At 34.8% G+C, this 25,459-nt stretch overlaps 1 protein-coding gene across 1 annotated transcript; it reads right to left on the reverse strand.

Annotated features, from left to right (window-relative positions):
• Positions 1-21,686: 21,686 nt before the first annotated feature.
• On the reverse strand, positions 21,687-24,877 carry LOC142976495 (uncharacterized). Its single transcript, XM_076119898.1, has 3 exons — positions 24,569-24,877; positions 23,154-23,693; positions 21,687-23,021 (listed from the first exon to the last, which is right to left on the reverse strand). Exons 1-2 carry the CDS (start codon positions 24,874-24,876, stop codon positions 23,627-23,629), a joined length of 375 nt encoding a protein of 124 aa, XP_075976013.1. The 5' UTR covers position 24,877; the 3' UTR covers positions 21,687-23,021; positions 23,154-23,626.
• Between the last annotated feature and the right edge of the window lie 582 nt (positions 24,878-25,459).

Consider the following 25,459-nt stretch of genomic DNA (forward strand, 5'->3'; position numbering starts at 1 on the left):
TCTCCAAACCTTACCCTTCGAATACTAGGCTCCCATGGTATTCACATATCTAGGAGGTGTATCTCTAATAATTCGAAAAATCGTTTTAAGTTTCCGTAGGAATTGACAGGCAAGTATTCGTTAAATGACGGGTTACAAATAAGGTATCGTTATCTTTAAAATTATTATTGGATTTAGCATTTTAGTATTCAGCCAAAATTGTCTGTGCATCCTATGGGAGTCGTCATGGGAGCCTAGTTTCCGAAAGAATACTTTCGAGGGTCAACTTTTACTATTCTAACCAACGTTCAGACTCGTCTCTTACTTACATTTTACACTCAAAAATCAGAGTTTTTTCTATTCTAGAATGTAGTAGCTATTTCTAGGTATAATACATCTTGTCAGATGGTTTTCACTGAACTACACATGGACATACTAAGTACATTATTTTTAAATACGGGTATGTAGAGTATGCAGGTATATTATTGAAGAAATTAATTTATAAGCTAAATATCATGATCTAAGATCGAAGATTGAGTACGTAGTATGTTGACTAAATGTAACTGTAACGTACACAAAGCGACAAAATCTTCGATACTGAACGATTTTAGTTTTAAAACGACTACCTTTACAAAAAAAACACATTCGTCCCGCAACTGGATTTGTATGGTGACAATAGCCGCCTTTACTCACACACTACCGCACGTTGTTAGGAGCGTACAGGATTACGCGCGAGAAAGTAGCGCGGTCTTCGCTCGCGATTTTCTTAGCGGGTTTGACAGATGAGCGCGGCGCGACGATCGAGCGCATGGTCTTTCCTTTCCCCTTACACGCGCGCTCTTTCACGCGCGATTGTTGTTTCATGCGCGATAGAGTGTGTGTGTAAAGGGAGCTAATCACTTGAAGACTAAAATCGTTGAATATCGCAGACTTGGGTAGCTTTCTGTACGTAGGGCCTAACGCATTATGTAATACTGTCTACAGTCTTACATAGCCCTTTGGAGTGAGAACGTACTTCGGTGCATCATGACTATGTTTCCCTATAGCATGTTCTTTAGTGCCTTCTGCAGATATAATGAGATAAGCCTTGCACCTATTCCCACCTATGTTGGAACTGCAACGCCATCGAGCACCTTTCTTCGTGTTGTTTTGAAACCCATAAGTATAGTTCTTGTACATATAGAACTGTTTTCCAGTCGTTAGTGTTATTAATTTCAGACCTGAAATGAAATTAAAGTTAAATATGTTCTATTTAATAGCAAAATCGGGCATGCTTTCTACAATTTTCTACCGGAATGGGACGATACGAATTCTACTACTTAAAATAATAAATTCAGGTTCAATTTCGATATACGTAATAAACATTTATTGTAAGTATTAACAAATGAAATATTTTACTAAAAAAACCCACATATGTATGTATTGGCAGTTTCTTCGAAATAATTTTGCATATTATATACATTGCTGTTCTAACTGCAGCTACAGTTCTTCAGAAAAACCGATTACTAGGGAACATTACTTCAAGAGTTTGGTGAAACTCTAATGTACCCACTAGGGGTCGGTACGTATGACGGTGGGGGATGGTTGTGTTCTCCTCTTGCCTTCAGAAGCTCTCCATCAGCAGAGACCACTATGAAGGCCTTACAATGCCGTGTCCTAGTTCGACTTGTGCAGCGCCAACGGCCACCCTCTCTAACATTCATTTGGAATCCAAAGGTGTAATTAGCGTACATGTAAAATGTCCGTCCAGATATCAGCTGAACGGGTTTGAAGCCTGTAAAGAAATGTATTTTTAATAGTATTTATTTTATTTATTTATCAGCTGGAACTGTCCTTTTACAAGGCGAAGACCTCCTTCCACTTCAAAATTAAATAATTTAGCTATTTAGATTTTAGGTCCAGTACAGATACTTATGACGGTTAAATAGAGTAGGTGAACAACTTTGACACTAGGTTGACCATTAACCATACGATAAAGAATTTGGTGAATTTGTCGCCAGTTCGGAAGAAACCACTAACATATGATAAAGAAGAAAAAGGTGAATTTTCCGCCAGTTCGCAAGTTAGGGCCAATAAGAAAAGTTGGCAAGATACTCCTGGCCACTCTTGTAATCTTCTATCTATCTCTGTTTAAAGTTTATTTTTTATGATTGGAGTTTTGGTGTCCTCATTTGAACGGAATAGATACCTAAATAAAAATTAATCTCTAATTATGAATACAAAATGAACAGGTTATCAACATTTTATTTTCAGGCGCCGCGTAAGTTCTGCTCAAAAAATACTTTCTTTTACGAATGTGTGATAGTAATTTCGGTAAAAAATAAGTATTTAGTTTGGAATACGCCTAAGAAAAAATAAAGAAGCCTATATCAGTTAAAAAAATAACACCATATTCTTCGTTACTCTAGTCAAAATTTATTAGAAATAAGTACAAAATGGATACAAATAAAAAATAAAACTAACTATCGAACTACTTAACTAATTTGTAACATTCACACAACACACCTTAAAAGTTAAGATCGCTATTTCGAACACAAAGCCTTCACCACTCATACAAACATATATGTATACATACTTATATACAGAAATACAAAAAAATAAAATTAGATTTGCATAAACACGAGCATATACATAGGTTACTATCATTATGTTGCAGAAGAACATAACATTTGATAAACCGATACAAAATATAAAATCTAGAACGTCAGTTATCCTGACGTGTGCAGCATTTCGGAGCATGTCCAGACTCTCTTATTAAGGCCAGTATCTTTTTACATATAATATTTAAAATAACCACTATAGCCATTGACATTTACTTGAAATCTGTGTAGTAGAGACAAATCTGTTTCTTCACAAACCTATCAGTAAAATTGATGCCGTACACTTAATTTTCCTGGGTTACTTAACCCAGGTAATTCGTGAAAAAACACGACACGTCACTTTGGCTATTACTTTTGACGAAGAAACTGACCGTAGGTCGTTGAACCAGTATTAGGTTCAAGTGCTTATAGTTAATGCAGTTTAATATATCCAGATGCAGTCTTATAATACGTGGGTGGAGGATGGCTATGTTCGTAAGTGCCTCTCAAGATTTTCCCAGAATCCGTAGCAATAAAAAACGCCCTGCAATTGTTAGGACTGCCACACGCAGTGCACCGCCATCGTTTTCCCGTTTTTGTATTAAAATGTATCCCGTAAGTGAATTTTTTATGGAAGCCGAGGACTTTTCCAGTGGTTAATGTGATAAACTGCAGGTTTTCTTCGTCTGGAACAAATTAAAGCTTTATTGTTAAGACAAAGAACGTTGTCTCGAAGTGTTAGGTTGTAGGCGTAATTAAAAAACGTTTCGAATGATTGACGTGCAGTTTATTTATCTTTTTTACATTCTATTTGGAACCAATCTATTTGGATAAAACAGGTAATGACACTCCAATATTAAGTTTCCCATTTTTGGGCCCCAAATGCCTGACGATGTTCTTATAGCCAAGCCCACAACAGATGCTCATGACACAAATATTTATATATTTTTATTTTGTATCCTATCTTATATATAAATTTTCTATGTCACAATATCAGTTACCGTTCTCCTCTGAAATCATTTCTTATGAAATTTTGTGAGCATATTGAGTAGGTCTGAGAATCGACCAACATTTATTTTCATACCCCTTAGTGACACAACGTTTGCCGGATCAGCCAGTTATACTCTAACATATTCTCCAGTAGCTAACTGATAGTAGGTAGGAGGTGGGTGATCGTGAGTACCAACAGCTCTCAAGAGTTCGCCTTTAAATGACACCAGAATGTTAGCCTTGCATTTAGAACCACAGCGCCATCTCTCCCCCGCTTGGGTTTTGAACCAAACACCGTACGAATATTTCTTGTACAAGTAAAACTTTTTGCCGTTCACCAATTTTATCATTTTCAATTCTGAAAGTATTAATAAGTACAAAAGCCTATTATGCAAGTGTTTTGTCAGTAACATAGTTCACATAGTTCGACAATTTAGTAGAGAGCCTTGTATGTATAAAAGCTTTACGGGTGACGAATGTATACAAAATTTTGAATTATCATCTGAAATTTTGAAATGTAAATCTAAAGAGCTTCTGTGACCCGTAAGGTAATGTAGCTGACAGTATTCAAATTCAAATTCAAAAACTACATATTTAATGCAGTTACGAGTACTTTATTTTGAGAGTAAATACTTAGAATTATTCATTATAATCTAGATAAATTGTGCATGCCGAAGCTCTCTAGTAATATAATAATTGTTATTATTTCATACATGTTGAAGTAATTAATAATTGTATTGTTATGGCTTCCTTTCCTCCTACGCTGAATCGGTCGCACCGTTGCGTATTACATAGAAACATTACAAGTAACTTAAATAGTCGTGTATATTAGCACGATCGATCGACGTCAGCGTAGAAAGTAAGTAAGTTTTAAATTTAGACGGGTATTGAAAGAAAGAAAGACTAGACAATTTTTTTATTACAATAATTACAGTTACAGAAAAAATAATTGAAACAATACAGCTAATGTATTGATTTTGTACGCCTAAAAAATGTTTTAAGTATTTCAAATAAGAAATGAGAATTTCCTCCCCCTTTAATTTAATTCATTTTAACTTAATTTCTAATACTCGTCTGAATTACATCTATCAATTTTTATATAGTAAAGATACGGTGTCGTGACGTCACAGTTTACTATTTTCGTTAGTATGAAATGAGTGCCTAGTAAAATGTTTTAGTCTAATAATTACAATTTCAATATTATTTACGAAAAAATGACATAGCCTGAGAATTTTAGATGAATCTTTACAAGTACAAGTTTTATAATTTTGCGTTAAACTAGTCAACAACACAATAGACAAAAACCGGGACTGATATTTTTATCCTCCGAATCGCTCACTTAAAATACCATTAAATAGCTACCAGTCCATAATAGTCCGCTAAAGATCGTTTAATCCACTGATCTTTTAGACCATGTCCAGAAGGAGCGAATACGTCATGAATTTCTTCGCACGTTACTGAGACACTAGACGCTCAAACTTCGCGCGTTCGAAATACGCGCGAAGCTTATAAAGCTTCTTGTGGACATAACGTTGGCGCGAAGTATGCGCGAAAAAAATCTCCTTTTCTTCTGAATCTAAGCATGAGCATCTCAGTTATAATTTAACATATCCTTTTTCCGTTTGGACATAATGCGGTGCTGTATGGTTATGTTCTCCCACCACTTCTATAAGATGACCGTCTTGAGATACATGGATATACGCCTTACACTGAGCACTGCAGCGCCAACGCGCCCCAAACTTCGTTTTGAACCAAAGGCTGTACGTATAGTTTCTGTACATGTAAAATTTCTTGCCATTAACCAGAGTTATAAGTTTGAAATCTGTGGACAAAACACAATTACGTATATAAAATAATTCTCGTTCAAAATCTGGTGTATTTTTCCTGTTTTTAGATTTCTCTTCGTTATATTTGTAATTACTTTAATGACGAAAACGCTTCTATAAATCAAAAATCTGATGGTCTTTATATTAAAAAAGATAAACTATGATAGATAAAGTTTCAATTACTGCAATTACTTTAAAGAACATTAAACTTGTAACATCTTTCTTTGAAGAAAATAGCATTCATAACTAACATGAAACTTAACTACAAACAAGAAAATATCATCTTTAGATTGTAAATTTATTTAGAAACTTTACACGCGAACTGCAAATTAGTGCAAAAATACGTACGAAGAAAAATCATTTTTGACATTGAGTTCATACATTTAATGTGAAATATCTAATGTGAAAATTACTCGTGAATATACGTTAGTTGAAAGGAATAATAAAAACATATATTGCATTGTAAAAATACTTTATTTTAAATACAACTAGATTAAACCTAAGTAAAGGTCTGAAATACGTAGCATGCAAATGCTTTGTATACATGATCCTTAAGTATTAATCTAATAGGTAAATAAACTTATACCGAACTTATCCAAAACTAAATTACAAAAGTACTTATGACACAAAAATATGAAATGGTACGACGAACACTTTAGTATAAAAAGTAAAGCTAAAAAATACTGCTTTCGAAAACACAAAAATATACAGAGTTTTAGGCAGATAGTTATCAAAATGATATAGAGATTTTTTGGACTGCTAATGACACTTTCGACTCATTCAAGTTATCCTTACCACATGTCATTTCATTCACTCACGTTATGATTTCACCGCCCGCTAAACTTAAAATCTTTCGTGGGCCATTTTTTGACTTCTGCGGACCACTGGTTGGGGACCACTGCTTTACAAAGACAGTGGTTTGCGTAAATATTTACGGCATTATTTTTGTAAATCTGCGCTTCTCGCCATCAAACGTCAAAGTTTGGCGAGTTTACTTGCAATGAACACTAATTGTAATGTTTATTTGCACAAAAAAAATATATTCTAAAGTTTTATATAATGCCCAGAGCTCGTTAAATGATATCGCGGTGGTTTATGTGTGTGGTTTCCGATGAAGCTGTGCAATGTACCGTTTTCATTGACGAGGATCACAGCTTTGCAGGCCGCGGTGGTAGTGCACCGCCACCTGGCTTTGCCTTGAGAGTTGTAAGCAAATGTGAACGTGTAATCGTTATGCATGATGTATTTTCTTCCGTTGGATACAAGGATCACCTTTAGGGGTTCTGTAAAGACATCGTTTGTTTGTTAGTTAAAGTTTGAAATGTTTTGAGCGGAAGGAGCCTTTTTTGTAACACTAAGAGATATCGTCTATCGTCCGTGTATACCATAACATTTTATTCCATTCCCGTTAGCCTTCGGTATGCATTTGTCCAGATAATTACAAACAAATAAAAATGTGTCTGTTTTGCGCGTGTAGGTATGATTTCGATGATAAATTTTTATGAACATAGACTTTTCACACTATACTATATCTACTATAATTATCAATAAAAATAAGTACTCTCATATAGGAGTACTCATATCCAACACGAAAAGGATCGCTAATTTAATAAAAGCGGATCAGTGACTGGTGAAAGAGTTGTTAAGCATTAAAAGGTCTCGGATGCTAATCTCATTATAAGAATACCGCTTATTTACATATACATATATTGTGACAATATCATAACTAAGGTGGTAAATAAAACTAACATAGTTTCATTTAAATAAATGTATTTATTTACAATAAGTTATACAGAACAAGTTAGATCTAATTTTGGCAGTGTATTACATTAGGAATGTAGATATTATTATAAGTAAAACGTTATATTTAAGACTTTTTCTTATAGTACTAAATAGAAAGTTGACACGCGAAGAGTATATTTACAATAACCTCTAGAATTATGAGATACGCGTTTTACTACCATTTTACGCAGTGACTAATTTCCTTACAACATTAATGGAGCGCGATTTTATACTACTATCGACCATCGACCGCCTAGCTATCGAGAAATATTGTAAGAAAACTTGATCAGCGCCTCTAGCGCTCTCCAATTGAACTATTTTTGCAGTACATATTAAATGTGAAACTCGAAACTCGATAGTACCGTCACTACAGAATCGCGCTACTTATGTATATTTACATTACTGCGATAGTGACTAAAGTTTTAACTTTTTTCAACTTATAAATCCATATCATTTTTTTTATAATCTCTTACTAGCAATATTTGATAGAATTTGACTGCGGCGTCTCTTTCTTCCACCATCTTCCCTCTTTCGCCTCTGATCTATCTTGTGATATGTTCCATTTGGTGCTATTTTGTAGACAGGTGGGCAATGCATATGGCTGCCTTGCAACCACCACCCTTTTGGAGAGAAGATCAGACTTGCTTGGCAATCGGTAGTACATCTCCATCGGGCCCCGTCCGTCATACGATTAGAGTAACGGAATGTGAATTCTTGATACATATATAATTCTTTTCCATTAGTCGTTTTAATTATTCTCGGTTCTTCTGCAGAGAAAAATGAGTTGTTATTTTTAATCGTTTATTTGAAAGTTTGTCGCAAAGCTGTAAGTTCACACTGGGCGAACATGGCAAGCATAAAATTTAATAACGAATGAATTTCTTTTTGATATCAGATAACAAGATTTTTGACATTATAGGAACACTGATAAATGTATAAAAGTTCTATAAAATACGCCCTGTGTGAGTACGCGTTTAGAGGAGTAAAATAAAACATTAATTATTCTAAATTACTTTATTATTTCAATCAATAAAACGATAAAAATAAAACAGACCTCATGACTAAAAGTAAAATAACAAATTCAGTATTTTCTACTTTATGATTTGTAAGCATAGTGATGCAATTTACATTAACATATGACAATTCATAAAAAACAACTTTCGGTTTGCGCAATAACATTTGCACAATTTCGTCAATGATACCTTACATATCTCTATTGAAAATTACATGTTTAAAGTGGAACAATTAGTACAAGAATACTTATCTACACACAAAAATACAGAGTAATATTCTGTATTTTTGTGTGTAGGTCGCATGTTTATACTAAAATATTTCTATTTGAAGTCACAAGGTCTTAAACTAAGAGCTAAAATAACACAAGCATGCGGTCTCGGTTCATTGTCATTTTAATTTTCGAGATATTTTCAATTTCAGGACAATTGGTCTTTTCTTACTTTCTTGAAGCAAAAATATCTAAATAACATTAGATGACATTAGATATAATTATTATTGAAAGAATCTTAAAATTAAATTCTTAATTTTTTAAGAATTATTGCTGTAATGAAAATAGAAATTTGATTAGTGGTTTTACGTTGCTCGAGAAAAAGTAATTGAGAGATGCATGACTCGAAATTCTTAACACGTGTTAAATTCTCAAAATGACAATAATCCAATGTAGTAGTAATATAATGTTAGTAAACTAAAGCAATTTTAATCAAATCAAAACCTTATCATTACCACTAAACTAATGATTTAATGTGTCCAAAGGGTCAGATAACTAGTGCACACAAAAAAATTTTGGTTAAAAAATGTACATTGAATTTTATAAATACAAAGTTGCTACTTTTGCGCGTGTATGACGGTCACTATCATATCATCAAATGAGTAAAAGGATTAGGGTTTCCCTTCCTTCAATGCTGATATAGATGGCGTACGGCAGTGGAGTGTACGAATATACACAAAGTTCTATGGGACACTGCATAGTGACGCTGACGGTAGACTTTTATATGTAACTAGCTGACCCGCGCAACTTCGCTTGCGTCACATAAGAGAATCATAATTTTCCCCGTTTTTGTAACATTTTTCACTGGTACTCTGCTCCTGTTGGTCGTAGCGTGATGATATATAGCCTATAGCCTTCCTCGATAAATGGGTTATCTAACACTGAAAGAATTTTTCAAATCGGACCAGTAGTTCCCGAGATTAGCGCGTTCAAACAAACAAACAAACAAACTCTTCAGCTTTATACTATTAGTATAGATACGCAACGGACGTACGCGTACAAATCAGCATCGGAGGAAAGGAAGCCTTATGCTTTTGTTCGGATTGCATTTAATTTTAAGATTTTACTTATATCATTATATAAATGTTTCGTAAACATATAAAGCAACTGAAATTGTAATTTGAATGGAGCAGGAACATTATGAATGTATACCCGACTATAATATCATGGCGAAATTACAATGATGCTTTTAATTTTCAGGAATACATTGCGCAAAAGTAGCGGTTATTTAACTGACATAATATCTAGCAGTACTACACACTCGGTACATGTAATCAGACACAAATACTATTAAAAAACGTATCTATGGCGCTAATATACACATTATCATAAAGATTAAAGACTGCACATGTTAAGGCGACTTCTATAAATGGTATCACATACCTATTTTTGTCCTATCGCGTATACATTTGTCAAAATGATACCGAGTTTTATTTGCGATAAGCAATTTGGTAAAACATAGGCCTAATATACCTGAAGGTGTATGCAAAAATGCATATGACATGACAGTTATCTATGTGGCCTATTGTCACATTGTCAGTGCCTACTTTAAGAGAGAATATTCTCATACATTGGAAGAAAGGAACAGCAACTTGCTTTATTTGGACATTGAAATTGTGACTTTGTGACCGGCAAACTACCGCACGATCTACAGAGGCTGTCTAAGTATTTTACCATTCAATAGCTATCGCAAATATAACTGTGTAGGGCATCAAATACTTATTATAAACCTAGACTGTGCGCACACTTCAAGTATACTTGCACAATTAAGACTTGCGCAGTAAAACTAGTGGCTAGCTTTCGTAAACTACGGATTAGACCCATATTAAACGACTATTTTCCGTTATTTTCTAAATTTGACTGCATAATATTGGACACACAAAATACACATTCTATTCTATTTACGTTAATATATTCTAAAATAAACTAATAAAAGCACACATTTTATCATTTTTAAGAAGAAATTAGAAAAATAATTTCAAATGTTAATCCCATTACCAATTTAAGTCTAAACTAAGAAAAATGAAAAATTAAACATCAAGAAATCGAGATTATACTAAAAATATTAGAGCTAATGTGATTAGGAATTTAAAGTATTAGAAAATAATGTTTTCGTTTCGTCATTGGTTATTTTCAGACCAGTATACTATAAAACCCCAAGTATTTTATAAAGCACAATCCATGATCTGTATAACTAAGAGCAAGCGCGCACGGGCGCCTTAAGTTACCGCGACTGTTAACACATCTTTGGACTGTCACCCAAATGTTACATTGTAACATGTGTATTGTGTGCATCTCCATACATATCCATAGAACTGATAAAAGTGACGAAATATTTTGACAAAAGTCGCCAGTGCGAGGTTAGCTTAGCACAACAAAATGTTGAAGCTTTATTTTAATTCCAAGTATCTAGTTCCAAAGTTACAAACAGACCAGAACTTTGTAAATATTATTTGAGAATTCAGGCTTGCACAAAATTTGATTTGCGCAAAAACATTACGTATAAACTTATACCCATAACATGATTTGCGCAAAGCTAATTACATAATTTTCTGTAAAATTTATGAATAACGTGGAATTCTCGCACCCAGTTAACGTGTCATAATACTGACTCATTAAATGACCTGACAAATATAAATGAAATGATAAACCAATGACGACAACATTAAAATTATAACCAAATATCTAAAGTCTACAGAAAAACTACAAATTATCAATCCAGTAATAGAAAATACATTAAAAAACTATCGATATGAGTACTCGATAGTATTCGATATCAAAGTATCAATACTCGTAAACGATATAATCGCATAACTTAGAAGAGTTATGTTCTTTCACGAGCTTGTATCTCCCATCTGAAGTTTCCACGTACGTCTTCGGGGGATGCAAATGTTCTCCCGGCTCCTTCTTGATAGAAAAGTCGTTGTTCACAATAATTCCGACGAAGCAATGGTTTGTGTTGATACACCGCCATCTTTTTTTCAAGTACGGGGTCTTCGAGTAGTAATGTCCTTTGTATTTTAGAAGCAGTTTGTCTTGAACCGTCGTTATTAGTTGCACTGGAAAGTAAAGAATGTGTTAGTATTGAGGTAGAAGTAAAAATTGCTTAGAACTAATATTTATTATATTAATTATTGATTAATATCTGGTTTAGTATCCGGGGACAGGGAAAGAGTAAGTACAATTGAATTTGTGAATAGGATTTGTTCAAGGTGCTGATTTGAGGTCATGTAAATAAAGTGAAAGTTTCATGTAAAATTATTTATTACACAAATATAGCGCTAAGTAATCTTTTATTGTACAATATTTAATACAAGTGTAAACTAACATTTCAGAGAATATAATAATGCAATAGTCTTGATTGAAAACTAAAGTTTATGATAACTTATTTCTTTACCTGACGTTTCGATCGAGTGGCATCGATCGCGGTCACGGGCTGACTCAATATTACAGAGATTTACAGATTTTGTTAACCCTTTGACCTCCACGGTCGGCTATACTCGACAAATCAAAACGTGCTCACGACGCTTTCGTCGGCAAATGTCAACAAAAATATAGCGTTGTGAGCACGTTCTGATTTGTCGAGTATAGCCGACTGTGGCGGTCAAAGGGTTAAAAAGAAACCACTGAAACCTTCTAGTCTAGCATCCAATTATATGTTGGCAGTTCTTAGGTGTATGCGGCGGATGTCTATGTTCAATATTATTAGGTCTAGCCGTTCCAGTAGTTTCATTGTAAAACAAACCTGCAGAACACGTACTAGTTTTTACACACCTCCACTTTCTCATAGAACTACTTGTGGTATAATAATAGCCATTCAATCTTAAATACTCTCTTCCTTCCTCTGTTACAATGACATCCACTGAAACGAGGAAATGTTTGAAAAACAAATACCTATGTGAATTTGTACACTTTTTACAGGAGGCACTTTTTATAACTAAAGAAAGTTACGATAATTTGAGAAAAATGTGTAAATTTTGTCGAAGTCTATTTTTGTAAAATTGGAACCAATCAAAATGTAATATTATATAATATTATTATATACAAGCGTTATATAGTAGCTATTAAAAGACAGCGTTAACTCCTATACATACATTCCCACTTGGGGAGTTACAAACTTCGCTCTAACATGCATTTAAAACGACAAGCATGCCGATTATTCAGTAATAATATTTTTTCTAAAGACATATTATAATATTAGTTATAGAAAAGATACAATTAGGAATGTAAACACCTAGATTTTGTATGTCCGACTACCATTTGAACTTAGAGCCCTGCCTCACTAGGACGCCATGGCGGCGTCGTTGGCTACGTATCCACGCAGTTAAAATTGAAATGTATGACATCTAACTCACGTGGCGACGGTGTGGCAACATGACATTTCAATATTAACTGCTTGGAAACGTAGCCAGCGACGCAGCCATGGTGTCCTAGTAAGGCAGGGCTCTTGGGGATACAGGACCTATCCACACACAATCTTCAAAATAACTTAACTCGCATACACATAATCACACCTTTTATCGAGTCTATCCCGTTGCCCCGTGTCGGGACAAATGCCAGTTGTCTAAAATTATGGAACTAGTGGGATATACAGATAGGTTAGCCCCACTAGTCCCGTTGAGTTGTCCCGTGTCAAGACAACTGGGAAATGTTGTCATACAGGCCCGCCGGCTCTTTCAAGCACATTTTTTTAAGCGCTTAATCGATATGAATTTACAACTTCACTTAATAAATGAGGAATATTCTTGGGTTAAGTTAACCACTCGGCTTTCAAAGACTTAAACACGAGTATATTTCCCATCTTGCGTTTTGTACAAGTGCTTCTGATAGTGTGGGTGTTCAGTATTGCTGTCAAAGATCCTGAACTGGCTGTCCGTCAGCAGGTACGCACGGCACTTGGGGAAATTGGTACAGTACCATCTCTGCCGACCATTCGCCCCACTCTTGTATTGTGCGTAAAATGTATACCCTTTATGTAAAACCAACTGTTTTCCATTCACCATAGTTATTAGTTGGGCTGAAATTGAAATAGTGTGTTTATATTTTATATATAAAGTAAGATTAAGCTTTGGTGGACTCAAGGCCTAACTCTCTCGTTTGGGAGGAGACCCTTGCCCAGCAGTGAACCAATTTCACACTTCCGAATAAGTTTTTGTTTGCTCATCAATGTTTTCATATTGTTACTTTATCTTTTGGATAGGTCAATTGACACTTATTCGTGAGCTGTGAAACTGGCGGTTAAGCGGTTAAGCCTTGTTACGATGAGTAGTAAAACAATAAAATAAGATGTTTACTTGTATTATATTAAGAAAACGTTCGCGGGCTTGACAGTAAGCGCTGCGCGCGTTCTTTCTTGTTTCATATTTTTAAAATAATTACGTATGGTACTCCATAAAACAATTTTCTATGCACAGATTTTTATTGCATTCTAGACATTTCCACACTGTCCTAGCAGTGACTTTTCGCTGGGCACACATCCAACAGCGGCTTTGCCTAAAGCCAGTTTTAACTGGGAAGTGTCGATGCTCGACTTTAGGCCCGGCCGTGGTTGAAACAGTCTTCTTTTTTGAATGAAGTAATTCCGGTTCTGGCTTGACTAAAACAAAAAGATTTATAAGAAACTAGCTTTAACCCGCGACTTCGTCCGCCATTTTCCCTTGGGAATGCGTCATTTTCCCAGGGTAAAAAGTAGCCTTTGTCCTTTCTCGGGTATCAAAATATCTCCATACCAAATTTCATGCAAATTGGTTCAGGAGTTTAGGTGTGATTGAGTAACAGGCAGACAGAATTACTTATGCATTTATAATATTAGTATGTATATAATATTATTTTTGGGATTGGGACACGGAATTACAAATGCTAGAATAATAAAAAATGTGTATAGATCAATTTGTCGAAGGAGCTGCTGGCGAAGAACTTGCAGATTGTTGTTTTATCTTAGGAGTTAGCTTAGTAGTTAAATTAATCGAAACAAAACACTACTCTTCATATTATAATCGCGGTGTCGCGAGTACTTTCGACTCGCTCGCGAACGCAAAATATAAACAATATGGCCTCTCATCTAAAGTCTCATTCACACTTTGTAATTTAACTTGGTTATTTTTTTGTTTCGGTTTTATTTTAAACACCAACAACGAATTGTAGTTCTTCACATCAAGTCGTCAAAAATAATACGAAATAAAAAATAAAGTAGTTATATTTTTAAAAATAATATACAAAATAAAGGTACACAATAAAAAAAATTACGTATGGTACTCTATAAAACATTTTTCTATGCACAAATTTTTATCACATTCCAAACATTTCCACACCGTCCTAGCAGTGACTTTTCGCTGGGCACACATCCAACAGCGGCTTTGCTTAAATCCAGTTTTAACTGGGAAGTGTCGATGCTCGACTTTAGGCCCGGCCGTGGTTGAAACTGTCTTCTTGATAAGTCTGGTTTTCGAATTAAGTAGCCTCGGTTCTGTCTTGAGGTCAATATTTCTATGCATTTTAAGTAAGTCTTCCGCCAAAGTTGTCCTGAACTGCCTGTGTGATATGGATTTATTGGCAGATTTAAACAAAACAAACGCATTAAATATAGCAGTGTTAAAAAGTCGCCGAAACACTTTTTTGTACCATACTTTATTGCGCGAACGTTCCATGGGCTGAGCAGATAGGATTTGGTCTTTTCTGTCCACTCCTCCCATGAACTTGTTGTAGTCCAGGACAACGTTTGGCTTATAAGTCAGCCTGTCATGTTTTTGTTGCGTACCGATTTGGACGGAATGGTATGTCGAGAGCATGCTAACTAGGTTAGCATCTCGCCATACCATTAGCGACAAATCGGAACAGTAGCAGGCCAAAACTTCACCTTGTCTTAGTTCTGTCTTAGTTAGTTTCTTCAATGAATCGGGAACGAATTCCCGATTCAGTCGTAAGGTCCCGTAACAGTCGGTCTGTTGTCGTTTTAGACACCGTGCTAATAATGGACTATTGTAAAAATTGTCCATTATTAGCGTGTGTCCGCGGTGTAGTAGAGGCTCCACTAAGTCGTATACAATCTTAGCAGTAGCATTGCTTGGACGTACATCGCTACTGCCAGTTGTAATATCATCAGTCGTGTCAGTGTCGCTACGATTAGTCTCGTCAGATGTTTTCTCGTTAGACTTTTCCTTTCCCACATAAATATAAAACTTCCACAGGTACCCAGAGGAAGACTCACAGAGTTCATAAGTCTTCACTCCGACTTTCGCAGCTTTTGAAGAAATCTTCTGAGAGAAGCTCAGTCGCCCCTGCCATTTCAGAAGGGATTCGTCAATTACCACTTCTTGGGAAGGATAATATAAATGTGAGAATTTATCGTTAAAATAGTCTGTCACCATTTGTATTTTGCACAGTTTGTTTGGTTCTGTAATTTTTTCGTTGTCGACGAAATGGATCAGTGATTTAATTAATATAAATCTATTATAAGACATTATTTTCCTAAAGTAGGGCATGGTACCAAAACCATTAAAACTAAAATAGGATTCCTCTTCCGGTTGCGGGTACAGCCCTTGAAGAATTAATAAAGCTAGAAAACTGACCATTTCGTCTCTGTCAATTGGTGTCCATCTGTACAGTCTCAATGTTGGCAAGAATTTATTCTGGGCTTTTAACAATTTGATTTTCTGATCGGCGTATCTATTAGTTTCTGTGCAAATACTGTCTATGAAGTCAGTGTCAATCATTTTGTAAAAAATATCGACGATAGTTGTCTGGTCTGTGATTGGAAATGTCGGTCCTGGACTCGCAGTAAACATTTCACGACGTCCTGTAAAAGTCTGTCTGTCTGCCTTCCAGTCAAAATTGTAGCAGTCAGTCGATGCAATCAGTTTAATAGCCAAGTCATTTTGTCGGTCTTCTGCCTCAAGTATACGAGTCTCGTACAAAGTCATGTCAGTGTTAGTCGCAGGCTCCGCTGTAGCGTCGCGTGAAGTCATTACAGATAAACAGCAGTCATCGCTTTCTGTGTCCATGTCACAGTCACTTAAGTCGTCTGCCAGTTTAATATATTCGTTAATAGTTTCTGTAAAATTCTTGTCACTGCAACCTGGAAAAAAGAATTCACGTTAAACAACGTCCTGGTTTTCTATATTTGAATTACCTAGATAGAATATACTTTTAATACATACTAATTAAAGTACGCTGTTTACTTGTGGAGGGTGTCACAGTTACTTCCGGATTAGATTTGCCCACCATGTTGTTTCCTGAAATAAAGTATGCTATTTACTTCATTTTAAAATTAACCATAACTATTACCTCGATCAGAACGTGATCAGAATTGAAAAGGAGAAGTAGTACTTCACAAAAGGAAGAAATCAATAAAAACAAAAATATTTATAAGAAATATAATATTTTTTTGGGATTGGGACACATAAATACAAATGCTAAAAAATACGTATAGATCAATTTGTCCAAGGATCTGCAGACAGCGAATAACTAATTTATATTTCTATAGCTTATCTTCAAGTTAACTACATCATTAAATAGTATATGCTTCGCTTCGCTCGCCACATTTTATAGGCATTTCAAAGCCGAATATACGTTCCGTAAGATGTTTTATAAAATTGTCTCTTAGCATGTAAGTGCTCAACATTTATTTCTTTAATGTTCATCCCCTCATCTACAAGAAGGTAGGACTTGCACAAAAAGTGGGAACATCGCCATTTTTGAAACCTTTCTTTTTACTTATCTTGTAAAAGGTGTAACCTTCGTGCATTATGACTTTATTGCCGTTCTGCATTGTTATGAGATTGGCTGGAAATAAGGAAAGTTATTTATTTATTAAAATTCCTTATATATAAAAATGTATAAAGGCGGACTTAATGGCATTTTCTGCCAGTCTACCTTGGGGTGATGCAGATATTAATTGAAGTAGGTGTTTAAAATAAATAATGGAAGGAATTATGAGATATTTAATGATATTACAAATGACTTTATTACTACATGTATGGTATATCTACTTATCTTAAGCCAGCAAGGTAAATACATAAAGAACGCTGGTATTATTATACACTTAGTTACAAGAGTAAATGATTTACAAATTCCATGCTGTATACATTTGCGCTGAGATATAACCACTAAAAGCACTACCGACGGTTTTTCTTTACATTTTTTTAAAAGATTACAAAAAAAATACTTTTTTATAATATGACTATGTTTCATTATGGTTTAATCCTATTCTTTATAAATTACATTATGTGAGTTCAAAAGTACAACTTATAAAACCACTTTGCAATATATGCAGCTTTTAAGGTGTTATTCAGTCGCCTCGTTTGAAGAGAGCGTTTCCTCGTAATAATAAATAAATATTAATAAATAATAATATGCTTTATAAATACAAAAACTTTTTTAAAATAAAAATAAGAAATTACATTATAAAATAAACTTGTATAAATACAATAAAGAAACTTTGTAAAAAGTAAATTAAAAGATAAATAAAAAAACAAACGCCTATGTTATATCCCAGTCTGCATATCATCAAATTATTTAATACCAACATAAGTCCCATTTTTCAGCAAATGCAATTTTCTTTTGTTATGATAATGTACGCTATGTACCGTGCGAGCCTTAAGGTCCTTATCCACTAGTATATAAGACTTGCAGGTATTGGAGAATGTGCACCGGTACTTGACTAAACCAACCCTCTTCCTCATTCCTACTAGGTAATATGTGTATCCATCGTGAAGAAGCAGCTTTTTGCCGTTGGTCATCGTTATTAGTTTTGCTGAAATAATGTCAACAATTGGGTTAATTTTATTTTTTTGCTATTATTCTACATTGGTCCTTAGGTAAAGTATCTAAAGTGGAAAAAGCGACTTTATGACACAGTGTTTATGTTTGAAACTTGCATACCTTTGTCATGCATTAATACAATTTGGATTTACAGATATATTGGGTCTATTTACAAACTAGAATGTTACAGCAAAAATCTGTGTAAGTTTGTTCCTTTATTATTATCGCATTGGAGGGACCGGCTTGGCCAATTTTGATGATGTATACGTAAATCGATTTGTTTTAAGACAGCGAGTGTCACTAAATACTTAACAGAAATTAGAATTCACCATAGCAATGACTAGTTGCCATATTATCAAAATGAAAAATAAAAAAAAAATACCAACGGTATCAAGTATCGTTATTTATTTTAAAATGATAATTAGTTTTCATTCGTAATTTTTCATTTCAGATAACTGTTTGGGATATATAACGATTGAAAGTTAAAAAAAAAACAACCATTCTCGCAGTACTTATAATAAGTTTGAAGTTATTATGATTTATTTTCTTACTTATTTCTGCCAATACACACGTAAGGAATTAATGTACAATTATTTAACACAATATATTCACTCAAAAAATTTATTATCTTAAGTATTAAAAATGGAAATTAAAATTCAATTTTAAGATGACATGTGGAAGTCACTGTCACTAATAATGAAAAAATAAGTAAGTATAAATGTATTCATTCCGCCTTGTTCAAACGGCTGAACCGAATTCAGTCGTATAATAGAATATGTCCCGGAGAAGAACGTAGACTTCTTATACAAAACTTTTGCTCTTACGCACATACATAAAATCAGCACTTCTCCCCATAGGGGTAGACCAGAGAACGCCATTTGGGCTAATCCTTATAAACTTCCTTTGCTTTATTCACATCGATACTTCTTGTCATACAGGACCGCCGGTTACGGTACAACACCTGACAATTGATAATTCTGTTCTTAAAATCTAATATATTTTCCATCAGACATTCTATGAATCTGTCTCTTCTTATGACAATGCTCGATGTGCATTTCTTTTATTACCAGGTAACAGTCGGTCAAAACATATGCCTTGCAAACTGGGAAGGACGAACAGTTCCATTTATCCAAACCCTTTTTCTTGCTAGCCTTGAAAAATGTATAGCCTTCAAGCAGTATAAGGCTTTTGTTGTTTACCATTGTAATAACATGAGCTGAAAATATTGAATAGTATTTAATTAATAAAATGTGTGTGTTTTTAATATTTTCGAATTTTCTTATCTATCCCGTCTGTTACACGCAAGTGGTTGCAGGTTCGAACCCGAGGCACACACCAATGAATTTTCGAAGTTATGTGTGTATTATAATTATCACATGTTCCAACGGTGAAGGAAAACATTCAACAACACAAACAACGTGATGCAACCTTGCATGCCTGTTCTTTAGAACAGTCCTTGAAGGTTAGCAAAGTCCCCAACTCGCAGTTGGCCAGCGTCCTGGACTCAAGGGTTAACACCTTCCTCATTATGGGAAGAGACCCTTGCCCATTAATGGGTTAAAATTTAATACTATTGCTATATAACTATCTTTCTCTATCTCGTCTCCCTTTTTTTCTTCCCCTTGAATTACAAGTGGATACTTCAGAGGAAGCCGGTGTTACAGATGGAGTCAATCGTTGGATTTCTGGTGTTGATGATTGAGCCAGGGGGTCTAAAGGTACCGCTTCAAGCATTTTTTTCTTCTCACTTCTTCTTCTATTTATTTCTCGCCATTTTCGTTTCTTAATTCGATGTTCTCTCACACTCATATCAGCCACTAGCTTTCTTTTAGCGTAATATCTTTCTAAATTTTTGCGCTTTACTTCAGCTATCTTTTCAGGGTCATTTTTTTGTTTTTCCCGATAACGCCGCTGTCTTTCTGCTGGGGTTAATGGCTTCTTTTTCTTCATGATGTCTGTAAATAAATCAGAAATAAAAATACGTAAACAAAATAACTTTTCGTAGGTATAATAATCACAATAATACAAAGTATGATCTATTTTAGTATTATAAATACAAATATTGTTTATTTCACCCTTCCGTCACGACAAAGTAGTAATGTGACGGAGGGGCAAAACTTCTTACAATGACGGTAATATATAAGTAAGCATTGAATATATGACTGAATTGAATATATACTGACAATAGAATATTTCTGTACATTCGAGTAGAATACAAAATTTTACAAAAATAATACATTTCGAATCAATCACTCATCAAACACAATCACGACTGACGCCCCGTTTCATGGTCTTAGAGGGGAAATCGGACCAAGGGGAGAAGTGTGTATATACCATCAAGCCGCAAAAGCGAACGGCGCAAACGCCTATTTAGAATATCACCCCACGTGACACAATGTCTTTATTTACAAACAAATGGTTCAATTGACTTTAGGATTCAAAGAAATATCAACGTAATATAATTTAAGTCACTTTATTTTAATAACTAACTTATAACGATTAACTTAAAATGTTAATATTTAATGAAAACGTGCCTATCACACAAAAGGGATTAACAATATTTTTGAAATACCTGCTTAAGGTAGGCTCACATATCACGCATTTTACCCATAGGGTTACGCGTCCTCTGACGTTGCTTTACGCAAAGTTTCGATAAGTAAACTTCTTTGCTGATTCAATGTTAGTTTAATCCCGAAATTATGTCATTATATTCTATATATACAACGTTTATCTACAGCCAAATTATCAGGTCCCATTTTCAAACTGCTTACTTTTTCACCTAGAATATTTGCCATCAGCGCATAGATGTAACTGCTTCATCTCATGAGGGTGTTCCAGGAAACATTTTACTATAAAATTATTGTCATCGACGCAAATATATCCCTTGCATCTAGGAAACCTCGTACAAACCCATTTGTGGCCAGCCTTTATCGTATACCGGTAGAAGAAAGTGTAGCCTTCGTGCAACAACCAAGTTTTTCCACACACTGTTGTGATCAAACGAGCTAAAAAAAATACGAAAATAAATTACATTCAATAATTTGTGCCACAAGATGTTTAGCGGCAACGGGGAAGGCCCAAACGGAGATGGCGGGAAGACTTGGACTCGTTCCTGGAAGGTTGGCCGCACGCAGCAAGCGAACGAGGGGACCGGAAGCCTAGGGGAGAGGCCTTTGCTTAACAGTGGGACACAGAAAGAGGCTAAATAAAAAAAATATTATTCAAAATTAATCAATAAATAAATTTAACCCATCAATATTTCACTACTGGGCAAGGGTCTCCTCCCAGAATGAGGAAGGGGCTAGAGCCTTGAATCCATGTTGACAAGTACGGCTTGGGGACTATGCATACCTTCAAAAATTGGTGTAAATAACAATGTTTTTCTTTTTTCTTTGAAACAGATCTTGAAACTATTTTGCTGAAGCGGTTGTAACTTTTCAAGAGCTTTTAGATAAAATAAAACAAACCTATTATATACATAATATTATATTCTACTAATATATCCAGTTATATAAATTATTACGTATTTACAGGCATTACAGGTTAGTTAAATACTAAAGTTAAGAACGCAGATTACGAGCACAATATGAACAAAGAGAACTACAACTAAATCTGTAGAAAGATCCTGCCTATCTACATTAAGAATGTTTTTCTTCTTGTATGGGACTTTTTATTTATTAACACAAGAATTATTACAATTTATTAAAGGTTTTTCAACTAAGCTATATTTATATCTACAAATTGTATGAAAATATATACAAATTAAAAATGAAAAGGACAGCTAACGTCCGGGAACGTTCCCTGAATGCTGGCAGCATTGCCACGTTGCATGGCAATGCTAATTCTTTGTGCTAAGTAATTACTAACTAATGCTGGCAATTGCCAGTATTCTGTTCACGGAAAGTGTCGACTAGGCGATTTGCCAACTCTTAGAACATTTATTATGTCAAGTTACTTAAGATCTATAGCTACAATCATGGTTACCTTAAAATTTTAAGGGTCTTGTTGAAGATAATAAATATATCTGTTGTAGAAACTTATGCGCTGGATTCAACCTCGAATATTTCTGATAAGTGATTTTAACACTTTGTTTCTCCACTTGTACTAAATTCACAAATTAACAAGAGAAACTTATATAAAGTATACTTAATATAAAACAATAATAAAAAGTCTGGAGTCGGTTTCATAGAGCCATAAACCTGATGTAACGTTTTTGATCTGCATCCATAAAAGCAGTATATTAGGTCGGGGAAAAAGTCTTTTCGCACTATAGTATGTATGAACTTGTAATAAAATCTCTTTGGCTTCAAGAATCACAAATGAGTGCACGGTTTATAAGGTTTCTTTCAGTGCGCTCGCGAGGTACCCAAATATCGAGCTTTTTTGTGTAGAGAAAAGATTTTATTACAAGTTCACAACTATAATGCGAAAAGACTTTTTCCTCGACCTAATATTTTAATTTGTACTTTTGGCAGGTAAGACCGATGGATACACCTATTAGTTTTCCTTTAAAACGGTTCCTAAAATTCTATATATAATGCGCTGCAACCTTAGTATTCATGTGCAGAGGGATCTTAGAATTCCATCGTTTATTCAACTTAATATAAGTCCCATCTGGGCAGCAATGGAGCTGGCAAGGATCATGGTTATGATCGTGCTGGGTCTCAAGGATCTTTCCACTGTCTTCAAGGAGCAAGTTTGCTTTACACTTCGGGAATAAAGTGCAGCACCATCTTTGTCCGGCTGAACACTTGTAGCGGAAGAAGAATGTGTAACCTTTGTGGTAGAGGTACGATTTGCCTCCAGCCATGGTGATGAAGTGGGCTGCAAATAAAAATATTATAAGACTAATGTTTTCTGGTTAACTGAGGATTGTATGTAGTAAAGTAGTAATGCTGCATGCCAGAAATTTATATTATTATCTGCACTATAGTTAGTTTGTTTTGCAGAACTTACATTTAAATGCTTAATGTCGACGAAAAATGGTTGACAACCGTTAAGTCATTTCATCGGATGGGCATTATCGGTTAAGTTCTTTGACTTAAGTTTAGTATTTTTCCCTGTAAAATTTGTGGTGTGTTCTTAAAATAAAATTATTGTTTTAATACAACGATTTAATAGATACTAAAATAACTTAGATTAACAACCATTTAAAATACATCGACCCTTCACTGTTTCTTTCAAATAACCATTTCATTTGCGTAAGTACACCAAATAGGTAATATCTTAAATATCAAAAGCTGTATCTTTTTCAAGTATAGTTTGTTCGCATTTTCACGTACTGCCCGTCAGCCAACTGATAGTACTTTGGTTTGGCGTGTTTGTGGTTTTCAAACGCCTTCTTGATAGTCCCATCGTTTTTCCTCACCAGATACGATCCGCACCTCGCAGTGCATTTCCACCTGACACTGTTCTTCATAGCTTCTTTTTTATAGTACGTGTATCCATTTTTCATAAGATGCTGCTTGCCGTTGGCTTTCAATGTTATTAATTTCACTGAAAAGAATTGATATTTATTATTATTTAGATACTGTCTTTTTGATATGTAGGCATTGCAGAGGCTACCGTAAGTGGAAGCCCAATAGTTAAGACATCGGACTTGAGGAGGAACGGTCATGGTTCGCTTCCCAGTAGGGACGCACTAGCGGCCAGTTTCTTCATCAAATGTAACAGCCAAAGTATAGAGGTAAATTAAAATGTCATGTTAAGTTCCTTTAGATATGTTTGAAGAGACTGGCCGTTAGACGTAAGGCCGCTCCTGATACAAACCTTAAGAATAATTGGAAAGTTTAACTGTATTGTGCTAGTCAAAATGTTAGTGATCGTATAAATACTAAAGAGATATGTGTATATATAAAAATAGAAGAATGAATGTTAGTTAATAGTATGATGCGCTTTATGGCACTAATAAAACATTTTGAAGGGCGTCTTTAAAATCTTTCTTAATACCAAGAAAAAAAAATATTATTATAGGTACATTATATATATATATTAGGTACTACTCCCCGGTCGTAGATCTAGAGGAGGGTCCAAAAACTAGATGGGAAACTGCTGTTCAAAAATACATGACTGAGTGTGGGGTTTCCGAAGACGATGTCGAGGAACGAACGAAGTGGAGGAGTTTATCTATATAATTCTATATACATAGCTTAGCTTATTTTTATAAGGAAGTCTGTCACCACTACCATATGGGATTCATAGCATGGAAGAGGGAGTAAGAGAGAGGGGGGGGGGGAGATTGTTAGAGAGAGAGAGAGAAAGAGAGAGACAGAGAGAGAGAGATGTTAGGTATACCACATTAATACATTTTAATTTAATTTTCACGTTACGACATAATATCTTAAGTAGCTTTTTAAGCAGTTCTCCTTTACCACTTCAAATATTTGCCGTCATCCAACTTAAGTAATTTCGGTTTGGCATGTTTGTGTTTCTCATAAACCTTCTTGATAGTTCCATTATGGGCCCTGATCAGGTAGGAGCCACATCCAGTAGTGCATTTCCATCTATAACCATGTTTCATAGCGTCCTTCTTATAGTATGTATAACCATCTTTCACTAGATACTGTTTTCCATTTGCTTTCAGTGTGATGAATTGTACTGCAACAAAAATATGTTTGATAGTACCGTCCAGTAGTAGTCTTTGCCGCGACTCCGTAATAGGTATACTTATTCCTCGCATAGTCCCCGTTGCGAGAGGTGGTGGGTTTTCACACGGATCAGCTATTTGTGCGATCCACAAATAATAATTGTGTTCCGCGAGTTCCGCGCTGCTCCGCACTGTCATATGAACTTAGCCTTATGGAGTCTACACCCTTAAGTCGCTGACCCGCCGACACATGTCAGCGACGTCTGTTTAATTCCAAAGGCAGTCTGAAACTCATCGACATAGTTGGAATAAGTTGCTGTCGAAATAAAGAGCCGCCTACGATGTCGCCGACATGTGTCGGCAGGTTGGCTACCTTGATGAGTAGACTCCTTTAAAAGGACGGAGATCAGCTACTAACTACTAGTATAATAAATTATATTCAGTCTTTTCACATCACATAAAATATAGGATCTGATTCAACAAATTATAAATATGGTTAGCTTTTAGTTAGATTCTCTTCTAAAGAAAGCTTTTATAGTATTATATAGTTATAGGTTCTATATTTTGCACAAGTTAAGTAACATTTATATACAATTAAAATGACTAGACTAATTGTGCTCTGACTATACAGTCACTCAGTAAGCACAAATGTTGATATAGGACCAACTTACTCTAT

Source organism: Anticarsia gemmatalis, chromosome 11, assembly GCF_050436995.1.
Source record: "Anticarsia gemmatalis isolate Benzon Research Colony breed Stoneville strain chromosome 11, ilAntGemm2 primary, whole genome shotgun sequence".
Lineage (NCBI taxonomy): Eukaryota > Metazoa > Arthropoda > Insecta > Lepidoptera > Erebidae > Anticarsia > Anticarsia gemmatalis.